Source organism: Haliotis rubra, unplaced genomic scaffold (assembly GCF_003918875.1).
Source record: "Haliotis rubra isolate DU_JTF1 unplaced genomic scaffold, ASM391887v1 Scf81, whole genome shotgun sequence".
In the NCBI taxonomy this organism is placed as follows: Eukaryota; Metazoa; Mollusca; class Gastropoda; order Lepetellida; family Haliotidae; genus Haliotis; species Haliotis rubra.
This window is the reverse complement of record NW_025767535.1, coordinates 2,525,315-2,549,017: the sequence shown is the minus strand read 5'-3', so window position 1 is coordinate 2,549,017 and position 23,703 is coordinate 2,525,315. Positions and strand designations below refer to the sequence as shown.

The 23,703-nt window shown below is 42.2% G+C and overlaps 1 protein-coding gene across 1 annotated transcript; it reads left to right on the top strand.

The window, feature by feature from the left end:
• Positions 1–237: 237 nt before the first annotated feature.
• LOC124261792 (general transcription and DNA repair factor IIH helicase subunit XPB-like) lies at positions 238–22,835 on the top strand. Its single transcript, XM_046696140.1, is given in 23 exon segments — positions 238–366; positions 1,169–1,255; positions 2,802–2,923; positions 3,578–3,628; positions 3,630–3,659; positions 5,194–5,349; positions 5,977–6,051; positions 7,088–7,141; positions 7,144–7,212; positions 9,284–9,504; positions 10,384–10,455; positions 10,668–10,774; positions 11,112–11,215; positions 11,527–11,599; positions 12,684–12,803; positions 14,056–14,258; positions 16,839–16,904; positions 17,217–17,353; positions 17,773–17,869; positions 18,701–18,818; positions 19,262–19,410; positions 21,024–21,137; positions 22,268–22,835. Coding segments are annotated over 23 exon segments (2,391 nt in total). The 5' UTR covers positions 238–332; the 3' UTR covers positions 22,400–22,835.
• Positions 22,836–23,703: the final 868 nt, after the last annotated feature.

The window sequence follows — 23,703 nt, the reverse complement described above, 5'->3', positions numbered from 1 at the left end:
TTCGATTTTCATGATGTATTAAAATCCTGAGCCAAAAATAAAAATGAACTAAGGAGGTCATTTATTATTATAAAATATTATGTAAGGTTGTTCTTTTTCCTCTGTTTTTCTTAATATTTATTTTGGAACAATGTGATTCAGAGGTGAAACGGATCATTATCAAATGCAGTGATTGTTTAAAAGTTATCGCTGTTCGGTGCATATTCTCACTTTTGAAAAACCCTGAAATTGTGCTTATTTAACTCTGTTTACCAAAGAGTTATCTCAAAAGTGCTGATAGAAGCATGAGATGAACATCTTGACAAGATATGAATAACAAATTCTAGAATAGGATGGGGGGAAGTAAAAAGGACAAACGAGATAAAGGTAACTTATTGGAAATATTATACTTGTTCATTTATACTCAAATTATTAACAATATTATATTATCTGGAATCGCAACCATGTCTACTGTAGTTAGCAATAGCATGTCCCAACCATTTTAAATTAAAGGTTTTCATTTTGAAAAATATGTTTCTAAGGTTTGTCAACACATAAGCATTGCAACAAACATTACATGGTAAGAGTTCCGCCCAGTAACCCCTGCTTGAAATGTCAAAATGTAAATTGGTGTTGTAGTGAAAAGGTTTAAGGTTAGGGTTATTATAATATATACTTTAGGGTTATTATATCATATGCGCCCGTTTATTTGTACCCGTCTTACATTAGGTCACACTTCTCATTTGGATCTCAAACATTGAACTGTATTACACAAATGTAATAAAACCACAAAACACATATATAGTCTTATTCATTAGTACAGTGCTGCTCGAATATTTTTCTGTAGTATCAAGGACTGCTCATATTTACATTATTAACAATCTTAAACCTGTAATTTAATGAAGTCTTGAACCTTTAAAAGTCAAATAACCATTTAATGCTCATGATTTAGGCAACATTGGTTAGCTGTTGTGATCAAAAGAACATGATTTTCAGATAAGGTAGTTGCTTGTTTAATGCAGGCAACCTTCTTTTGATAAGGTGTTGCTTGTTTACAAAACCTTGGAATTCTTGGAATTATTAATGACATAAATATGACGGTGTTCACATATATGTACTGAAAAGGCAGATAAGTTTATTATCTATAATTGGGACAGTGATATCATTTGTTCATGTTCTTACATTTCAGGAGAGAGATCATCGAAGAAGGCCAAAGTCGTTGAAGTAGAATATGATGACTTTGATGATGAATCCCAGGACACAGATAATGTCAAAGGTTGTTACTATAATTACAGAGATCGTCAATATTTTGCACATCAGACAGTATATCTTTGTAACTATGTTCATGCAGAACCAGTGCTCTACAAATGGCAAACAGATCAAGTGTCAGGGCTAGAATGTTGGAAATATACTTGAGTGTCAAACATAATCATTTCAGTGATTTAACGATTCTTTGAACTATACATATCTACCACAGGTTTGTTGGGAAATATGACTGGTAATCCATCATTATGACTCAATGGTGTTCATGCTATCAACCACTGTCTTGTCAGATCCATACTAAAATGCCAAAATTCCAAAAATACTCTCTCTGTGTTGAAGAGGAACAATAGCAATAGATGAGACGTTTCGATGTAGATGTGGGGTAGCCTAGTGGTTAAAGCGTTCACTTTTCACGCTGAAGACCTGGGTTTGATTCCCCACATGGGAACAATGTGTGAAGCCCATTACTCATGTTCACGCTGTGATATTGCTGGAATATTGCTAAAAGCAGCGTAAAACTAAACTCACTCACTCGGTGTAGATGCTAAAAACATTATCAAGCAAGTGATACACAACATTATGCACAAGGAGGATTTGTACCGGTACAAGAAGGGTATTTGAATTAATACAATTGAAGAGATTGATGTACAGTGTGATGCCAATTCTGATGCTTGTTGAAATTATAGATAATGGCTATGATATGGACAAAGGGTTGGGAAGGGTTATTCTTTATTGGCCTTGATTAGATGATGGTAAGCTGTAGGGATGTAATTACCTTGATCTCCGTTCAGTGTCAGCACCTTCAGCTATCCATAAAAAATGTTTCTCTTCATCATACCAGCTTCTGACCCGTGAGGGTCCGGGTTAGAATATTGATCTTCAGTAACCCATGCTTGTCGTAAGAGAGGCGACTAAGCGGGATGGGGTGGTCAGACTCGCTGACTTGGTTGACACATGTCATTGGTTCCCAACTGTGCAGATTGATGCTCATGTTGTTGATCACTGGATTGTCTGGTCCAGACTCGATTATTTACAGCCCGCCACCATACAGCTGGAATAATGCTGAGTGCGGCGTAAAACTAAACTCACCCACTCACTCACTCATACCAGCTTCTAAATGCAACTTACAGAAGTCAGTCTGTTGCTGAAAACTCTTCGATATTGGGAAATCAATTACTAGTATGAGCTGTTTCAAACAGAGGTAGTAATGGCGTCTGAAATAACTGACAGAATCAGTAATTTTCCATATTCATGGATTAACAATAAGTAGTCTGACCCCAAACATGAAGCCCCTCTGAAGAATCTGTGGTAGAATGTAGTACTGTATCTAACAAGCGAACATGCTTTCACTGTTTGGGTCCTGATTGTGGGGGTGGTGGGGTGGCCTAGTAGTTCAAGCATCCGCACGTCACGCTGAAAACCTGGGTTCAGTTCCCCACATGGGTGCAATGTGTGAAGCCCATTTCTGGTGTCCCCCGCTGTGATATTGCTGGAATATTGCTAAAAGCGGAGTAAACCCAAACTCACTCACTCCCTGATTGTGATTTCCTTTTTTGTAGACATTGCAACAGTTGCATCAAAGCAGGTGGAAGAGAGAAGTGCTGAAGATGAGTTTGGAGCCAAAGATTATCGCAAGATCCTTGAACTGAAGCTTGACCACAATTCGAGACCCTTGTGGGTGGTAGGTGATCCCTTTCTCAAATTTCCTGGATCACATTCAACTGATCAACCCATAGATCGGGTGGTCAGACTAGGGGATTTAGTTGATTCCATGTCATCATAAGTGAATGCTCATGATTTCAATCACCAGGTTTGATTTTGTATTCATGCTGTCAGTTTCTTGTTGGCTAGTTACTTTTGTTTTGTTTGTTTGTTCTTTAAAGTCGCACGCAACTGGGATACAATGATGTATCAACTAAGTCAGGGAGCCTGACAACCTGTTCTTGTTTGTCGCTTCTAACAACAAGAACCTGTGAAGATCCGGGTAAAAATTGGTCTTCAGTAACCCATGCTTGTCGTAAGAGGCTGACTAACAGGATCGGGTGGTCAGGCTTCCTGACTTGGTTGACACATGTCATCATATCCCAATTGCATAGATCGATGTTCATGTTGTTGATCACTGGATTGTCTGGTCCAGACTTGATTATTTACAGACCACCGTCATATAGCTGGAATATTGCTGAGTGCGGCGTAAAACTAAACTCACTCATTGTAACGACAAGCATAGATTTGCCGAAGACCAATTCTAATCTGGATCTTCTCAGGTATGGATAAATACAATATGGTTTAGTCACGGTGATATGATGTGGTCATCATCAGTTATTGATTGTTGCAGGCACCAAATGGCCATGTGTTCCTGGAATCGTTCTCCCCTGTCTATAAGCACTGCCCATGACTTCCTCATCGCCATATCTGAGGTGAGGCTTGACGCCTGTGTAATCAGCCTTGTTTTGTACCAGTACGTTATTAACATGATTAATGAATACTGGGGTGTACCTGCAAAGTATTGAGGTTATCTCAGTATTGTTTGTGATTAATTGACAAATACTACAACTAGACCACTATACCAGTTTGCCCTATGTTAAGGCAACATTAAGTACAATCTAACATTTTTCACCAAAATCTGCCTGCCTTCCAAGCATACCAATATGGCCAGGGGCACTTTGTTTTTCATCCGAGATAAATCCCTGAACCAAGTGAAGTGGGGCGATTTACACCCAGAGTGGCCCTTCCCACAGTGGCCCCAGAGGTTTCACACCTTGTTAACAACCCTTACATGAGTGGTAGGGGTGGGCGATAATACCAGTTAACCGGTATATTGCAATTCAAACTTCACGATACGATATATTGCGGTACACTTTTCACGAACCGGTTCACCCGATACGATCGGAAATTTTCGTGATGTAGTCAAACGTACTAATAACATTTGTATTTCCTTTATATTATTATACATTAATAGTTTTGAGAATGTTTTTTGGTCATATAATTAATATGTATTTGCAAATTTGCGTGACTTTTAAACCGTATAAATAAGAAAAAATAGATTGGTACAGGCACTCGTTGGAAGGATAAACAAACCAAAATGGCAGACGCTTTTTCTCGAGTTCCAAACTTTAGAGCGAAGTTTTTAATTTGGAAACATTTTCAATTGATCTCTTGTACAATCACATCTGAGTCCTTACAGTGGCCAGTGGCCACAATGTACTGCAATACATATTGCAATACGCCAACACATATCACAATATATCGCAATACGAAAATATTTGCAATACCCAACTCTAATGAGTGGCCCCTGAACACTTTAGCGTTTCCACACTGGCCTGTCTTAATCAAATCAGCTTAATTACCAACAGTGTTGGACTAATTATGGAGGCGTGATGCTTTGAAAGAGCTCTGCATACCATGATGAAAAAGAAACACAACAAACCAAAGAGTGTTTTACGATATATTTACATTATTCATGTCCATGACTGTACATATACATATCAAGTCATATCACAAGTCACATATCACAAATCAATACACATTTTCAGTTGAGCAATGTTCCACAACCTAACAAAGGAGGCCATGTCCCTCTCGCATATCATGTATTCAAGTCTTAGGGCATATCTTGAAGGTACCATCCATGGAAACAGTATTGCTCTTGCACAGCCTTTGCAGGTTATCAACAGTAGCAAATACAAGAAGTCTACTACTTTCTTGAAGATCGTCTATGAGCAGAAGTCATCAACGTTCACCTACATTCACACCTTCTTAACAGCTTCCGCAGACACCTTCTACTCTTTATTTTGACAACTAAAAAGTTGTCCCACACTGGCCCCCCCATGTTCACACCTTCTTAACGAGCTGTCCTGGAGTGGCCCCTGAATTTAGTTTGTTACGTAATATACAGGGGGGCCACTCTGGGAATACACCAAGTGGGGCCATATGTAGATGTGAGTGTTGTTGCAGCCGGTGTGTCGACCCCTCCACATACATGAGTACAAACTGACCGCCTACTCCCTTTACGCCGCTGTGTCTGTGGGCCTGGAGACAAACGACATCATTGAGTATCTTCGCCGACTCAGCAAAACGTCACTCCCTAACGGAATCATAGAGTTTATAAAGGTTTGTGAGTGAGCGAGCGAGTAAGTTTTACGCCACACTCAGCAATATTCCAGCTATATGGCGGCGGTCTGTAAATAATCGAGTCTGGACCAGACAATCCAGTGATCAACAGCATGAGCAATGATCTACGCAATTGGGATACGATGACATGTGTCAACCAAGTCAGCGAGGTCTGACCATCTGATCCCGTTATTTGCCTCTTACGACAAGCATGGGTTACTGAAGATCAATTCTAACCCAGATCTTCACGGTATAAAGGTCTGTAAAAACTATAGGACAGTAACACTTGTACTATATGTATAAATACCTCACATTGAAACTGTGGGAGATAATTACCAAATCTTATCACTGAGTAATGAAACTATATCTTTGTGTAAATGTTTAGCTACTTCTAAGAAAGGACATCTTTTTTTTCACAATTCACAAATGATGATTAGATGGACATTTCAGAACAGTATCTTTTTTTCTTTCCCATTAGTCTGTTAACTGATGTCAGTGAGGATTATGATTACAAAGTAGGTCACTACAGAAAGACAATGACCACTTTGAGTTTTCCTTTCAAAATAACATGTTTTCTTGTTTCACTGATGTGCTGAAGGTGTGTGTTACCTGTTCCTTCTGTTGCAGCTGTGCACTCTGAGTTACGGGAAGGTGAAGCTGGTTCTGAAGCACAACAGATACTTTGTGGAGAGCCAGCACCCGGTGAGTTCCTTGTGATTGACAGAACAGTTTCTACTAAGTTCTCCAGATATGCTTATCAGGATGAGATTCTAATAAGGCTGGCTGAAATAATCAATAATCAAAAATATTGTCGACTTTTGTGATAAAATTCTTTTAAAATTTACTCACATAATATACAGTTTTAGGACTTTAATCGTGGTCTGCCTCTAAATTATATTCAGGCAGCTGTTTTGTTAGTAATACAGAGCTACAGATAACTTTTTTGGTCATTGAGTTGTGAACTCGCTTGTGTTCATCTCAATGGGGTATCCTAATTTTCCTTTAAGTAACCAAATAAATTGTACCCACCTCACCAAACCTCAATTGGGTATTTTGCCATTTTCCATAAATTGTAAATATATGATAAAGTTTAATGTTCGTTTATGTGCTTGTTACCTATATTTGATCTGTAATATGAGAAAGTTGTTATGTTCATGTGCTGAAAAAGAGCCTCTCAGTATACCTTTGTTACTTTATCTGTCCACCGCTACGCAAGCTAAGATTTGACACTTGTGTGTGTACGCATGCAAGATCAAATGTATTGAGTATTTACAAAAAATGAAGCGTACTTGTACCCAATAGACTTAATACGAATTGAGTTTTCACATAAATATTTGCGTAATTTACGCAGATACGCAGCTATCTGTACCTCTGTAATACATGCGAAAACATGTCACCAATCACCAGTGATGTGAATTTAATAATGTCTTTTAGACATCTTAGGCATTTTTCCTCAAAGTTACGTCGCGGTATTCATCGATAATCAATCGATATTTAGTTAACAATTACCTATCTCTATACCTTGATCTATATCAAGCCCAGTCCTATGTTCTATCCATCGTTGAAAATGTCCCAGGATGGTTACATTTCATTCAGGTACATTCTGTTGATGTTGATCATGCTTTCAATTTGGGTGTGTGTGGTACATAACATTGTCATGTTGTTAGAATTACTGCTGAGTGTGGAGATCAACAACAAAGTGTCACTTGTTGAAGAAACTCCTTCTTTCTGCCCACAGGATGTCCTGCAGAAGCTGCTGAAGGATCCCATCATCCAGGAGTGTCGCAAGCGGAAGATGTAGAGGAAGAAGCCACTGCCGATGGTTTTATCAAGGGAGAGGTGTCAGGGAAATCAGCACTACAGGTATGTCAGCTTGTCGGGAGGTTAACACTAGATACATGTTAGCATTTGTGCAAGGGAGAGGTGTCAGGGAAGTCAGCACTACAGGTATGTCAGCTTGTCGGGAGGTTAACACTAGATACATGTTAGCTTTGTGCAAGGGAGAGGTGTTGTCAAGTCAGCACTACAGGTATGTCAGCTTGTCAGGGAGGTTAACACTAGATACATGTTAGCTTTGTGCAAGGGAGAGGTGTTGTCAAGTCAGCACTACAGGTATGTCAGCTTGTCAGGAGGTTAACACTAGATACATGTTAGCTTTGTGCAAGGGAGAGGTGTTGTCAAGTCAGCACTACAGGTATGTCAGCTTGTCGGGAGGTTAACACTAGATACATGTTAGCTTTGTGCAAGGGAGAGGTGTTGTCAAGTCAGCACTACAGGTATGTCAGCTTGTCAGGGAGGTTAACACTAGATACATGTTAGCTTTGTGCAAGGGAGAGGTGTCAGGGAAATCAGCACTACAGGTATGTCAGCTTGTCGGGAAGGTTAACACTAGATACATGTTAGCTTTGTGCAAGGGAGAGGTGTTGTCAAGTCAGCACTACAGGTATGTCAGCTTGTCAGGGAGGTTAACACTAGATACATGTTAGCTTTGTGCAAGGGAGAGGTGTTGTCAAGTCAGCACTACAGGTATGTCAGCTTGTCGGGGAGGTTAACACTAGATACATGTTAGCTTTGTGCAAGGGAGAGGTGTCGTCAAGTCAGCACTACAGGTATGTCAGCTTGTCGGGAGGTTAACACTAGATACATGTTAGCTTTGTGCAAGGGAGAGGTGTTGTCAAGTCAGCACTACAGGTATGTCATCTTGTCGGGAGGTTAACACTAGATACATGTTAGCTTTGTGCAAGGGAGAGGTGTTGTCAAGTCAGCACTACAGGTATGTCAGCTTGTCAGGGAGGTTAACACTAGATACATGTTAGCTTTGTGCAAGGGAGAGGTGTTGTCAAGTCAGCACTACAGGTATGTCAGCTTGTCAGGAAGGTTAACACTAGATACATGTTAGCTTTGTGCAAGGGAGAGGTGTTGTCAAGTCAGCACTACAGGTATGTCAGCTTGTCGGGGAGGTTAACACTAGATACATGTTAGCTTTGTGCAAGGGAGAGGTGTTGTCAAGTCAGCACTACAGGTATGTCAGCTTGTCGGGAGGTTAACACTAGATACATGTTAGCTTTGTGCAAGGGAGAGGTGTTGTCAAGTCAGCACTACAGGTATGTCAGCTTGTCGGGGAGGTTAACACTAGATACATGTTAGCTTTGTGCAAGGGAGAGGTGTTGTCAAGTCAGCACTACAGGTATGTCAGCTTGTCGGGAGGTTAACACTAGATACATGTTAGCTTTGTGCAAGGGAGAGGTGTTGTCAAGTCAGCACTGCAGGTATGTCAGCTTGTCGGGGAGGTTAACACTAGATACATGTTAGCTTTGTGCAAGGGAGAGGTGTTGTCAAGTCAGCACTACAGGTATGTCAGCTTGTCGGGAGGTTAACACTAGATACATGTTAGCTTTGTGCAAGGGAGAGGTGTTGTCAAGTCAGCACTACAGGTATGTCAGCTTGTCGGGGAGGTTAACACTAGATACATGTTAGCTTTGTGCAAGGGAGAGGTGTTGTCAAGTCAGCACTGCAGGTATGTCAGCTTGTCGGGAAGGTTAACACTAGATACATGTTAGCTTTGTGCAAGGGAGAGGTGTTGTCAAGTCAGCACTGCAGGTATGTCAGCTTGTCGGGGAGGTTAACACTAGATACATGTTAGCTTTGTGCAAGGGAGAGGTGTTGTCAAGTCAGCACTGCAGGTATGTCAGCTTGTCGGGGAGGTTAACACTAGATACATGTTAGCTTTGTGCAAGGGAGAGGTGTTGTCAAGTCAGCACTACAGGTATGTCAGCTTGTCAGGGAGGTTAACACTAGATACATGTTAGCTTTGTGCAAGGGAGAGGTGTTGTCAAGTCAGCACTGCAGGTATGTCAGGAACTGTTGCTCTTCAGTAAATTCTTACAATTTGGCTGCTAACAGCACTGTTGAATCCTTGTGATTGAATGTCCAGCTAAACAAGCCAGCTGCGTCCGCGGCAGGGTCGTCATCACAGGCGGATCAGACACCAGCAGGGGCGGAGGGGGAGATGGATACAGAGGAGAACAAGGTGCCGGATGATATATTTGACTACTATGACAAGCTGGACAAGGAGGAAGATGATGAGGAGGATAATGAAATGAAGACCGTGTCTTTCGAGGTGCTGCAGGAGCGCGTAGAGGATGTGCAGAAACGGTGAGACTGACAAACACTCAGACACAGTCACCAACACAGGCTCTCATGCACAGTATCATGAAGGTCAGACACATAGACATAGTACATCGACTCTTACACACTAGCCCGTAGTTCAAAATTCATACCGGGCCGGTGGGGGTAGCCTAGTGGTTAAAGCGTTGGCTCGTCACGCTGAAGACCCGGGTTCAAATCCCCACATGGGTACAATGTGATGAAGCCCATTTCTGGTGTCCCCCACCGTGATGTTGCTGGAATATTGCTAAAAGCAGCGTAAAACCAAACTCAGTCAGTCAGTCAAAATTCATACACATTTTATTATGCAACACTAACTCCCCCTTCAGGTTGCCATATCTATTGGTCAAATCAACTCTTTCGATTAAACACTAAATGGCCTGACGGGACCGTGTGCGAAATACGCATTATGTCGGAAAGCGTACGTTAAATCATCATCATCATCATCGTCATCAGACATCTGCTCAGACTGAGTATAAATTCACATGCACTCAGACACACACATGTACAGTCCCAACACATGCTGTTCGACATACACTTTCAGACAGACACATCAACCAGCAGAGAGCACAAACTCTAAACACCCACACAGAGTCTGAGGTACTCAGACACACAGACTGAGAGACAAACGTTTACCAGCTTCCAGACAGATTCGGGCAACTACATAGACCAAACAGACAGACACCAAAACGAGAAGAGTAAGACAAAGACATACTCTCACTCACTCACTCACTCACCCACTCACATACTGACACATTCACGTATCATGTTAAAAGTTCAGTAAATTGATGGATTTATGATGAAGTGCTGTGTGGCCATTAGCTCATTGAATTTACAGATGTATTTGAAATGTATCATGTATTTCAGATGTATAGAGCTTGAGCATCCTCTCCTGGCAGAATATGACTTCAGGAATGATACAGTCAACCCAGATGTGAAGTGAGTAGATCGGGGGAAGGCAGGGTAATGAGACAGGGAATCAGGAATAACTCAAGTGGACAGTCACCATCACTTGGAGCAGTTACTACTCTCACAGAGTGTCTCATTGTAGAGATGTAGCTTTAACAAACTATTGTTATAGTCTAAGGGACAGTGATTACTGAACACTATTGCTTGGAGGTGAGGTGATTGATCTGAGTATGGTATTTCAGCATGGATCTGAAGCCATCCACGGTTCTGCGACCCTACCAGGAGAAGAGTCTGCGGAAGATGTTTGGTAATGGCAGGGCTCGGTCCGGTGTTATAGTGCTACCCTGCGGTAGGTAGTCCACACTCTTCATGATGTGTTCATTTTCACTTATGTATTGAAAAATTGAAGATTCAAGAATTGGTTTTACATTTCAAAGTAATTTGTATCATATATGGGGGCGGTGGGATAGCCTAGTGGTTAAAGCGTTGGCTCGTCACGCCAAAGACCCAGGTTCGAATCCCCACATGGGTACAATGTGTGAAGTCCATTTCTGGTGTCCCCTGCCGTGATGTTGCTGAAATTTTGCTAAAAGCGGCGTAAAACCAAACTCAGTCAGTCAATGTATCATATATGATCCAACATGTAGACTGTTGTGTTGATGACGCTGGGCTTGTTTTCATGCCAGGTGCCGGAAAGACTCTGGTCGGGGTGACAGCTGCCTGTACGGTGAGGAAACGCTGCATATGTCTGTGTACATCCGGTGTGTCGGTGGAGCAGTGGAGGTCACAGGTGAGTCAAAGTCGCTAAGTTGTGTGGGGGCAGTGGGGTAGCCGAGTGGTCAAAACGTTTGCTTGTCACACCAAAGACCCGAGTTTGATTCTCCGCATGGGTACAATGTGTGGAGCCCTTTTCTGGTGTCCCCCACGATGATAATGCTGGAATATTGCAACATAAAACCACACTCACTCACTCACTCACTCACTCACTATGTCAGTCTTCTTAGTAACTCACTTCATCACTTGATGTCTAGTGATCTTAGTAAGCTGACAGTGATCAGCTTTACAGCAAAGGTAGATAACTCCAGTGTTATTGTATTTCAGTTCAAGATGTGGTCCACAGTAGATGACAGTCTTATCTGTAGGTTCACCTCAGATGCCAAAGATAAACCAATGGGTAAGTGTGTCACCAAACCGATGCTAATTATTGCTATGCAGTATCATATACTTATCAGTGATATGACCCGTTTTAGCATGTCATATAACAGGATGAAATGACCAGCAATGGGGCCAACATACAGACAGTCATATAACAGGATGAAATGACACAGTCCTTATAACCACCCTATATTTATGCGGATAAGGCTTGTCAGTGCATTTTAATTGGACACAGTATTGAGATCATCCTTAGAGTTGGTTTTGATATTGCCATTTAACTGAGTAAAATGACTGAAATTTCATTTGACAGTGCTTCCCAAACAAGGTGAAAATGTATACCCACATGAGCTTATCACTCTGAAGATCGGGTAAGGCTGTCAGGTTTGCTGACTGTTGATCACTTGATTGTCTCAGGTCCTGACTTGATTGATTGTCATCAGACCGCATAGATCGATGCTCATGCTGTTGCTGGAATATTGCTGAGTGTGGCGTTTAACACCAACCAAACCAAAACTTGCAGATTGATACATTTTACAATTTGACATGGTATGTGATGTGAAGATTATCACACAGCAGTTTTCATATCATACCTGATGTTAGAATTTGATCTCATATTGGCCCTCTAGCTTTGCATATTTGGCTGATATGGGGGTGATGGGTTGATGTTGATATAATATGAAAACTGCCTTGTAATGTGTGTCCATGTTGGTGGAGACCGCCTCTGTGGTGTAGTGGTTAGAGCATCCGCCCAGAGAGCGGAAGGTCGCAGGTTTGATCGCCCACCGCGCCATAGCAAAAGATGTTAAAATATGGTACTTGTTGGTCCCTGCCTGGCGCTCGGCATTAATGGGTACAGCAAGGACTGGTCGGGTCAGAGTCAGTATAATGTGTCTGAGTGGGGTATTCATGCTTCACTGCAGCATGGTTTCTCAGTGAGCTAGCACTATAAACAATCTTAAGTGTGGGCTAGTACAAGCAGCCACACATACACACTCATGCCCATTGTCATATGAGCAAAGTATTCTCAAGTGCGACGTTAAACCCCTTTTCACCTCACCTCACCTCACCACCATGTTGCTGTGTATACCCGCCTTGTACTGCAGGCTGTGCCATCTGTATCAGCACGTACTCCATGTTGGCGCACTCCATGAAGCGGTCGTGGGAGGCGGAGAAGATGATGGAGTGGATGCAGAGCCAGGAGTGGGGCATCATGCTGCTGGATGGTCAGTAGACTCCCTGTCCAGAAGTATCTCGTATCTAGTAGCAACTGACACAGAGATCCCTTTGTCAGATAGTTTGACCATAAGGAGTGATCGTTGCTCTTGCAGTCAACCACAGTGTTTTGTTGAGCCACACTTGGTTATATTTGCAGGTGCTATGATAAAACTGGATTGATTTAATTGTGATTGTGACAATCAGTAAAATTTGACCATGAATTTTGCAAATACTAGACTCTGGGCCCCGTTTCTCAAAGTGATCATAGCGCTACCGGGATTTCTCGTATTTAAGCCTGGGCAATACAGAAAATCACTGTTCTAGTGATGAAATATTTTAACCAGATTTAAGCCCAGGGCTTAAATTAAAAAATGCACAATATTTGGAAAAAACTTTCATAAATACGGGAATTCCCGGTAGCACTATAATTGCTTTGTGAAACGCTGCTCTGATTGGTCGAGGAAAGGTTACAAACACTGCATCACTACAGAAACTAATAGTTATTCTCAATTTATATCATGCATTTTGAAATACAGTGGAAGCTGTCAAAACCGGCAGTTGGCCAATCTGGCAAGTTGTCTACACCGCCATAAAATCTTAGTCCCGTCCATGGCTAGTGCATGTATCATCATTTAAAAGCTCTGCAATCCGGCAGCTGTCAATTCCTCTCGGCATGAAATGAGCCACCTGAATATGGGTTTATACTGTAATCAGCGCTGTCTAATCCGGCACGCGTGGCAAGGAGTCGGCTGGATGTGTATTGTGACCAATTAATCTTGCGTTGAAACTACATGGTTTGCCGACAAAGACATTTTAATCTTAGTTCAGCATAGGTATACTTGTACATGTAACTGGTGAGTTGACATGTTTTATTGTGATACAACAATGTCTATGAGAGTGACAAAACTTGTTCACTTCTAGTCGGAGGTAACCGTGTCATCTGTACAATCCGGCACGCTGTGTAAACCGGATTATTTCTTTAGTCCCAACAAGTGACGGTTTAGACAGCTTCCACTGTAATGTACAATTACAAATTACCAAAGGGAGAGCTGTGGTTACAAAACTTATTCAAATGAAATACTCTCACTTGTTAAATTGAATCCCACAATGGAAGTAATGTGTTCATTATTATGAAAATAGATGTGTATGATCCTGCCATCATCCAGGTAACCATACAGACTACCTCACTCTTCTGAATTATTCCCCGTTATTTAATCAGTTATTTTCTTTGATAAGCTTCTCGTGTTTGTTTTGAAACAGAGGTACAGACAATTCCAGCAAAGATGTTCCGACGGGTACTGACTATTGTCAACGCCCACTGCAAACTGGGACTGACCGCCACACTGGTCCGTGAGGATGACAAGATTGCTGACCTGAACTTCCTTATTGGCCCCAAGCTGTATGAGGCTAACTGGATGGAACTGCAGAATGCTGGCTATATTGCCCGTGTACAGTGTGCTGAAGTAAGGCCCTATTACATTGTACAGTGTGCTGAAGTAAAGCTATATTACCTTGTACAGTGTGCTGAAGTAAGGCTATATTACCTTGTACAGTGTGCTGAAGTAAGGCTATATTACCTTGTACAGTGTGCTGAAGTAAGGCTATATTACCTTGTACAGTGTGCTGAAGTAAGGCTATATTACCTTGTACCGTGTGCTGAAGTAAGGCTATATTACCTTACAGTGTGCTGAAGTAAGGCTAAGTTACCTTGTACAGTGTGCTGAAGTAAGTCTATATTACCTTGTACAGTGTGCTGAAGTAAGGCTATATTACCTTACAGTGTGCTGAAGTAAGGCTATATTACCTTGTACAGTGTGCTGAAGTAAGGCTATATTACCTTGTACCGTGTGCTGAATTAAAGCTATATTACCTTGTACAGTGCTGAATGCTGAAGTAAGGCTATATTACCTTGTACAGTGTGCTGAAGTAAGGCTTTATTACCTTGTACCGCGTGTGCTGAAGTAAGGCTATATTACCTTGTACAGTGTGGTGAAATGCGCTATATTACCTTGTACAGTGTGCTGAAGTAAGTCTATATTACCTTGTACCGTGTGCTGAATTAAAGCTATATTACCTTGTACAGTGTGCTGAAGTAAGGCTATATTACCTTGTACAGTGTGCTGAAGTAAGTCTATATTACCTTGTACCGTGTGCTGAAGTAAGGCTATATTACCTTGTACAGTGTGCTGAAGTAAGGCTATATTACCTTGTACAGTGTGCTGAATTAAAGCTATATTACCTTGTACAGTGTGCTGAAGTAAGGCTATATTACCTTGTACAGTGTGCTGAAGTAAGGCTTTATTACCTTGTACCGTGTGCTGAAGTAAGGCTATATTACCTTGTACAGTGTGCTGAAGTAACGCTATATTACCTTGTACAGTGTGCTCAAGTAAGTCTATATTACCTTGTACAGTGTGCTGAAGTAAGGCTATATTACCTTGTACAGTGTGCTGAAGTAAGGCTATATTACCTTGTACAGTGTGCTGAAGTAAGTCTATATTACCTTGTACAGTGTGCTGAATTAAAGCTATATTACCTTGTACAGTGTGCTGAAGTAAGGCTATATTACCTTGTACAGTGTGCTGAAGTAAGGCTTTATTACCTTGTACCGTGTGCTGAATTAAGGCTAGGGTCCCTTACAGTGTGCTGAATTAAAGCTATATTACCTTGTACAGTGTGGTGAAGTAAGGCTATATTACCTTACAGTGTGCTGAAGTAAGGCTAAGTTACCTTGTACCGTGTGCTGAAGTAAGGCTATATTACCTTGTACAGTGTGCTGAAGTAAGTCTATATTACCTTGTACAGTGTGCTGAACTAAGGCTATATTACCTTGTACAGTGTGCTGAAGTAAGGCTATATTACCTTGTACAGTGTGCTGAAGTAAGGCTATATTACCTTGTACAGTGTGCTGAAGTAAGGCTATATTACCTTGTACAGTGTGCTGAAGTAAGTCTATATTACCTTGTACCGTGTGAATTAAAGTAAGCTATATTACCTTTGTACAGTGTGCTGGAAGTAAGTCTATATTACATTGTACCGTGTGCTGAAGTAAGGCTATATTACCTTGTACCGTGGTGCTGAAGTAACGCTGTGCTGGAAACAAGCGGCTATTACTTTTGTACCGCAGTGCTGAAGTAAGGCTATATTACCTTGTACCGTGTGCTGAAGTAAGGCTATATTACCTTGTACAGTGTGGTGAAGTAAGGCTATATTACCTTGTACAGTATATTGCTGAAGTAAGGCTATATTACCTTGTACAGTGTGGTGAAGTAAGGCTATATTACCTTGTACAGTGTGCTGAAGTAAGGCTATATTACCTTGTACCGTGTGCTGAAGTAAGGCTATGTTACCTTGTACAGTGTGCTGAAGTAAGGCTATATTACCTTGTACAGTGTGCTGAAGTAAGTCTATATTACCTTGTACAGTGTGCTGAAGTAAGGCTATATTACCTTGTACAGTGTGCTGAAGTAAGGCTATATTACCTTGTACCGTGTGCTGGAAGTAACGCTGCATTACCTTGTACCGTGGTGCTGAATTAAAGCTATATTACCTTGTACAGTGTGCTGAAGTAAGTCTATATTACATTGTACCGTGTGCTGAAGTAAGGCTATATTACCTTGTACCGTGTGCTGAAGTAAGGCTATATTACCTTGTACAGTGTGCTGAAGTAAGGCTATATTACCTTGTACCGTGTGCTGAAGTAAGGCTATATTACCTTGTACAGTGTGGTGAAGTAAGGCTATATTACCTTGTACAGTGTGCTGAAGTAAGGCTATATTACCTTGTACAGTGTGCTGAAGTAAGGCTATATTACCTTGTACAGTGTGCTGAAGTAAGGCTATATTACCTTGTACCGTGTGCTGAAGTAAGGCTATATTACCTTGTACAGTGTGTTGAAATAATGCTGATACAGGAATATGGAATATGTGCACCTTGTGCCATCTTCCCGAGACAAGGGAGTTAACTGACTATAAACCTTCAGTGCCTTGAGAAGCATCATTTGCCGTTTTGTCATGTGAGTTATTGTGCCATGTTTTCTTCAGGTGTGGTGCCCAATGGCCCCAGAATTCTACAGGGAATATCTACAGATGAAGTCTATGAAGAAACTGGTACTTGATTCTATGAATGTGCACTTCTTGTGTACACCTTTTGTGATATAGCTGGAATATTGCCTAATGCAGTGTTAAACAAATTATTTTTCTTACTCCTTGTTCTGTGAGGCCCAATTATTTCACCTCCACCATCTGTTGATGAAATTACAAGAAACAAAAAAAAAAAAATAAAAATGGCCCTGAAAGGTTTCATCTATATGAAGTGATGTGTACATTAAATGGATTGGCAATTGATTCATTGTGCAAGTTGAGATAACTCACTAGGACATACAATAGGGAATTACCGTCATATACTTCTGTCTCCTCCAGCTGCTGTACTGCATGAATCCCAACAAGTTCCGTGCCTGTCAGTTCCTCATCCGATACCACGAGAGGAGGAACGACAAGATCATCGTGTTTGCTGACAATGTGTTTTCTCTCAAACATTACGCTATCAAACTTAATAAGTAAGTAGTTTTTGTGAAATGTAAAATCGTTTCCTTTCTTCTTTTGTTTACTGGAACTTTGAAAGTCTGTACATCCTACGTCAGAGTGTATATTTTGTTAAAGAAATATATTATTTCATGGATGACATCAGGCATTGAAAAAATAGAAAGAAGAATTTATCATCATGATGCTGGTCATTTAGTGCTGTTTGAACAATTATTTCATCAAGTTTGGAATTTTTCACGTAAAGAAATCTGTATTCAGTACTTCGACAGTCAAGACCATCAGATACCTAAAGGTTACAGACATCTTTTCATCCTATTTCAGAAAGGTTTATAAAGGGATAGGTTGACCATGATAGAATGAAATGGTTTGATCTCAAGTCAGACACACTGAGTGAAAACTGTCTATTCCTTAAAGCTGACTCTGACTGTTACAGACCCTACCTATACGGGCCAACCAGCCAGGGAGAGAGACTGCAGATTCTCCAGAACTTCGTGCATAACCCAAAAGTCAACACAATCTTTGTGTCAAAGGTATACATTTTAGCAGTGTTATGTTTCATGTACATACATTGAAGGAATTATCTGGGGATATGAATGTCCAAATTGTAGAATCTGGAAATTGCATTCTCTCGCCTTCCAGGCTTCTTATATCATGAGTTAAAATCGGTGATTTACCCCATCCCCGTGATTCACCAATGTGGTACAGGTCAGCATATAATAATGATAATGAGTATTTATGAAGCGCTGTATCCATCCACAAGGTATATGTCACTAAGCTTTTCTATCAAATCTGATAGAACTGCTATACTTCTCAAGGTAACATTTAAAGCACATTTATTCATGTGCAACCTCAAGGGTATGACATGTTGCATACACTTACAAGTCACCTATCATATTACCTTTGTTAATGTGTCACGGCATGATTAACTATAGTGATGTGCAAACATCAAGTGTCTTTAACTCTTTCTGAGTAAGACACGTGTGACTGCATTAGATCAATAAACAGACATATGTAAAGATTTCTATGCAGCAGTGTGCGAAATTTACGCTGTCCTATGGTCCCTGGCTAGTACAAATTCATCAGGACCACTAAATGATAAGTTTGCAGTGGTCCTGATGGCCGTCGAATTTTGTATTGATAGTTAAGTAAATCTATGAATGTTATTTTGGACCAGTGAAGTACAGACAGGACCACTAATTATTGTTCACTCACTAATTATTGTCCACTCACTGGTCCTGTGGTCTTGTGGGAAATTTTTAAAGATTTCCTTTCCTGTGCAGTCATCCTCAAATTGAAAAGGTAAACTGATCTTATTTGTTTACACAAATATGCAACTTAATTATCTTGAGCTCTGTGTTCAGGTTGCAGACACTTCATTTGATCTGCCAGAGGCGAACGTCCTCATCCAGATATCTGCACATGGAGGATCCCGAAGACAAGAAGCTCAGAGAATGGGCAGAATTCTGAGGGCAAAGAAAGGTTACAAGTTTATTTTATATTTGTTTGATAGTTTTCCATATTTCATAATTCTACACTTTAGAAGTAAACGTTTTCATTGATAATGATATTTCTAGGTTTGTCCGCTCCTTGCTATTGTGTGAGACCATCCTTTTGACAGACACAATAGTACAACTGAAATACCGTTCACTCTCACTCTTACAGATTTGAAACAGTTTAATCTGTTGGAAAATGTCATGATTATTTGGCCACATGGGGCGTAGGTTGGAAGTATGAAAACAAGTGGGAAATATCTGTCAACACCTAGATAATAGTACATATGCCTTGCATGCTTTGCAATCCTGTAATCAGCCTAAATCTGCAGGGCTGTTTAGAGATTGATTTCGTTCCACCATTTTGGCTGGATTATGCATGGACCCATTCAACCATAACATAACTCCCCTACACTATGTATTGTGTCACAGGTTCAGCAGCGGAGACGTACAACGCCTTCTTCTACACCCTGGTGTCGCAGGACACCATGGAGATGCAGTACTCCCTCAAACGTCAGCGTTTCCTCGTCAACCAGGGATACAGCTACAAGGTCATCACCAAGCTGGCCGGCATGGACCAGGTCAGTCAGACTCCTCTCTCCATTGTCTGGGGCTGGTAGCCTAGTGCTTGAAGCAGTCACTCATCATGCTGATGCCCTGGTTTTGATTCTCTTCTTGGTTGGGTGCTGGGGTAGCCTAGTGGTTAAAGCCATCACTGATGCTGATGCCCTGGTTTTGATTCTCCTCTTGGTTGGGTGCTGGGGTAGTCTAGTGGTTAAAGCCATCACTGATCATGCTGAAGCCCTGGGTTTGATTCTCTTCTGGGTTTGATTCTCCCATCACTTGCTTGGGTGCTGGGGTAGTCTAGTGGTTAAAGCCATCACTGATCATGCTGAAGCCCTGGGTTTGATTCTCTTCTTGGTTGGGCGGTGGGGTAGTCTAGTGGTTAAAGCCATCACTGATCATGCTGAAGCCCTGGGTTTGATTCTCTTCTTGGTTGGGCGGTGGGGTAGTCTAGTGGTTAAAGCCATCACTGATCATGCTGAAGCCCTGGGGTAGTCTAGTGGTTAAAGCCATCACTGATCATGCTGAAGCCCTGGGTTTGATTCTCTTCTTGGTTGGTTAAAGCCATGGGGTAGTCTAGTGGTTAAAGCCATCACTGATCATGCTGAAGCCCTGGGTTTGATTCTCTTCTTGGTTGGGGTGTAGTCTAGTGGTTAAAGCCATCACTGATGGGGGGGTAGTCTAGTGGTTAAAGCCATCACTGATCATGCTGAAGCCCTGGGTTTGATTCTCTTCTTGGTTGGGCGGTGGGGTAGTCTAGTGGTTAAAGCCATCACTGATCATGCTGAAGCCCTGGGTTGGATTCTCCTCTTGGTTGGGTGCTGGGGTAGTCTAGTGGTTAAAGCCATCACTGATCATGCTGAAGCCCTGGGTTTGATTCTCTTCTTGGTTGGGCGGTGGGGTAGTCTAGTGGTTAAAGCCATCACTGATTATGCTGAAGCCCTGGGTTTGATTCTCTTCTTGGTTGGGCGGTGGGGTAGTCTAGTGGTTAAAGCCATCACTGATCATGCTGAAGCCCTGGGTTTGATTCTCTTCTTGGTTGGGCGGTGGGGTAGTCTAGTGGTTAAAGCCATCACTGATCATGCTGAAGCCCTGGGTTTGATTCTCCTCTTGGTTGGAAGCGGTTCTCTTCTTGGGTAGTCTAGTGGTTAAAGCCATCACTGATCATGCTGAAGCCCTGGGTTTGATTCTCTTCTTGGTTGGGCGGTGGGGTAGTCTAGTGGTTAAAGCCATCACTGTTCATGCTGAAGCCCTGGGTTGGATTCTCCATAAGAATACATTGTGTGAAGACTATATCTGGTGTTAAGAGTTATGTTTCTAAGTTGTCCCTAGTTTGAATAGTAAACATTTCAAATACATTTGCAACCTAGTTGATTGTGCTTAGTGTTTTTTTTAATAGACAGAAGATAATACAAATTGCCAACTGATGCCACATTTAGACAACAATACACCATGCTTCCATTAATATCAGGACAATTCATGAAATTAAAAAATTTAAACCAAATATTTACATTACAAGATGTAAAATTATTGATTTCCATAGATTAATGTCTCTTGTGTAATTATATTGACACAATGATGAGAAGTGGTTAAGAATCATTTCCAAGATAAGCTGTTGTATGTTGCACAGGAGGAGCTGGCCTACAACACCAAGGAGCAGCAGATGAGTCTGTTGCAGAAGGTGCTGGCTGCCACAGACCAGGACGCAGAGGAGGAGGGAGGCCCAGACGGTGGCAGACCAGGGGTAAGAATGGTGGGGAGTGAGGCAGACTGGGGGTAATACTGTTTGGTGGAAGGGGGGGTAAGACTGTTTGGTGTGGTGGGAGGTGAAGACTGGTGATAGGGTAGACCCAGAGTAAGAGTGAGTGTGGAGAGCAGGGTAAACCGGTGATGGAGAGGGGGATAGGCTGGGTGTAAGACTGTTTGGTAGGGTGACAGGGGAAGACTGGTGATAGGGTAGACCCAGAGTAAGAGTGAGTGTGGAGAGCAGGGTAAACCGGTGATGGAGAGGGGGATAGGCTGGGTGTAAGACTGTTTGGTAGGGTGGCAGGGGAAGACTGGTGATAGGGTAGACCCAGAGTAAGAACAGTGGAGAGATTAGACCAGGGGTGGGACTGTTTCATGGAGAGGGGGGTAGGCTGAGGGTAACACCTGCTTAACAACAATACAAGAATATGTATCGGAACGTCGCACCACCTGAATGTAGAAGTTGTTCATCCATAAAGTTTGTCCTTATTTGGGGGTAAGACTGTTTGGTGGGGTAAGACTGTTTGGTGGGGTAAGACTGTTTGGTGGGGTAGAGGTGGGGGTTAGACTGTTTGGTGGGGTAGGGTGGGGTTAGACTAGGGTAAAGACTGTTTGGTGGGGTAGGGGTGGGGTTAGACTGTTTGGTGGGGTTAGACTTGGGTAAGACTGTTTGGTGGTGTAGGGGTGGGGTTAGACTGGGGTAAGACTGTTTGGTGGGGTAGAGGTGGGGTTAGACTGTTTGGTGGGGTAGGGGTGGGGTTAGACTTGGGTAAGACTGTTTGGTGGGGTAGGGGTGGGGTTAGACTAGGGTAAGACTGTTTGGTGGGGTAGGGATGGGGTTAGACTGGGCGTAAGACTGTTTGGAGGTGTGGAAGGGGAAGACCAGTGGCAGGGTAGACCCAGAGTAAAAACCAGTGGGGAGGAGGGTAGACCGGGGATAAACAGCATTGTTACAGACTGGGAATAAGACTGTTGGCAGGGTAGACCTGTGTAGACTGCTGGTGGTGTGGAAGACTTTATCACCTCACTTTAGTGCCATGTGAAGGCTATTCTTGATGGCCCATCACATATGACTGTTGCTAATGGTAACATGGTAACATCACTCACCAGCTCACTTCCTGTCTTCAGGTGTTCCGCAAGGCTGGCAGTATGAGTTCCATGTCAGGAGCAGACGACTCGGTGTACATGGAGTACAAGAGAGGCGGCGGCAGCATGAAGTCTGCAGCCCTACATCCACTCTTCAAGAGGTTCAGGAGATGACCTAGCCCATCACACCCAGGATAGCCAGCACATTGACCAGGATGACAGAGTTGTTCCAGCTTCAGGCAGATCCAGGATTTTGACATAGGTGTCCACACTGACCCAAGTCAGGAAGTGAACAAAACCATATTGGCTGACACACTCGATCTGTGAAAATGAAAGAGGGTGTGTGCATGCCAGCAACCAACTTCTTGATGCATCAATATTCAGGCAGTCCGGCATTGTCTGTAGGAGGACAGTACACATAGCTTTCATTGGTGGAGAGTTTGTCGGAGGAATTTGTACAGCAATGTAATACAAGAATGTATTTGTGATCCATGTTGTGTCACAGACATATAACAGTTATGTCTGCATTGTGTCTGCGAAAGATTTGCTGTGAAAATATTTCGAGTCCAGAGTGGACCTGTACAGAAATAAATATTTTCATGAAATGCAAGCTTGGGTTCTTTTAGTTCTCCTGACCACTTTCTACAAAAGAGGTTCTTGCCCATTCCGTGTTAATTCAAGAATAGAAAGTGCTGAGGGTGTAGTTGTACAGAGTGATCTCAGCCCTAAGGTGATCATAACTCCCATACCTTAACACAGACTTATCACAGATGAGTTGCTTTGTACAATTGCTCCCAGTACTCCAAGTTTGTTGTATAAGGTTGTTGTTAGGATACGATGGTTCCAGTGTCGGTGGGTTAGCCTAATAGGTTAAAGCGTTCCTCCAGCCAAAGACCCAGATTCAGTTCTCCACATGGGTAGAATGTCTGAAGCCCATTTCTGCTGTCCCCCGCCGTGATGTTGCTGGAATATTGCTAGAAGCCATATTCACTCACACACACCAATGTCACAAGGGACGTGATCGTTGCTGAAGACAAATTCTAACCGGGATCTTCGGGTCCGGTGTCAAGAGAGATCTGAGTTTAATGAATGAACATAATATAACAGTAGTGTCGCAGGTCGGGCGATAACCATTTAGATGAAACCCACGAGGGTTGTAAAGTTATGACAGAACACTTGTGAAAATCAAGGCCATGCCTAGGATTCGAACCCATGACTATCACGTCCTGTCTGGAGTAAATGTCCCAGCTGCTCAGTTATCAAACGTCCATGGGACACCGCTTACTCTTGCATGACCGAAATGTAATGCCAAGGAGGATGGTTCTTGATGTCTTAGGCATGGTAAGTAACATTTTCTAAACAGAACACAGGGACGGTGAGATAGCCTGGTGGTTAAAGCGTGCACTCGTCATGCAGAAGGCCGGGTTCCATCCCCCACATGGGTACAGTGTGTGAAGCCCATTTCTGCTGTCCCCCGC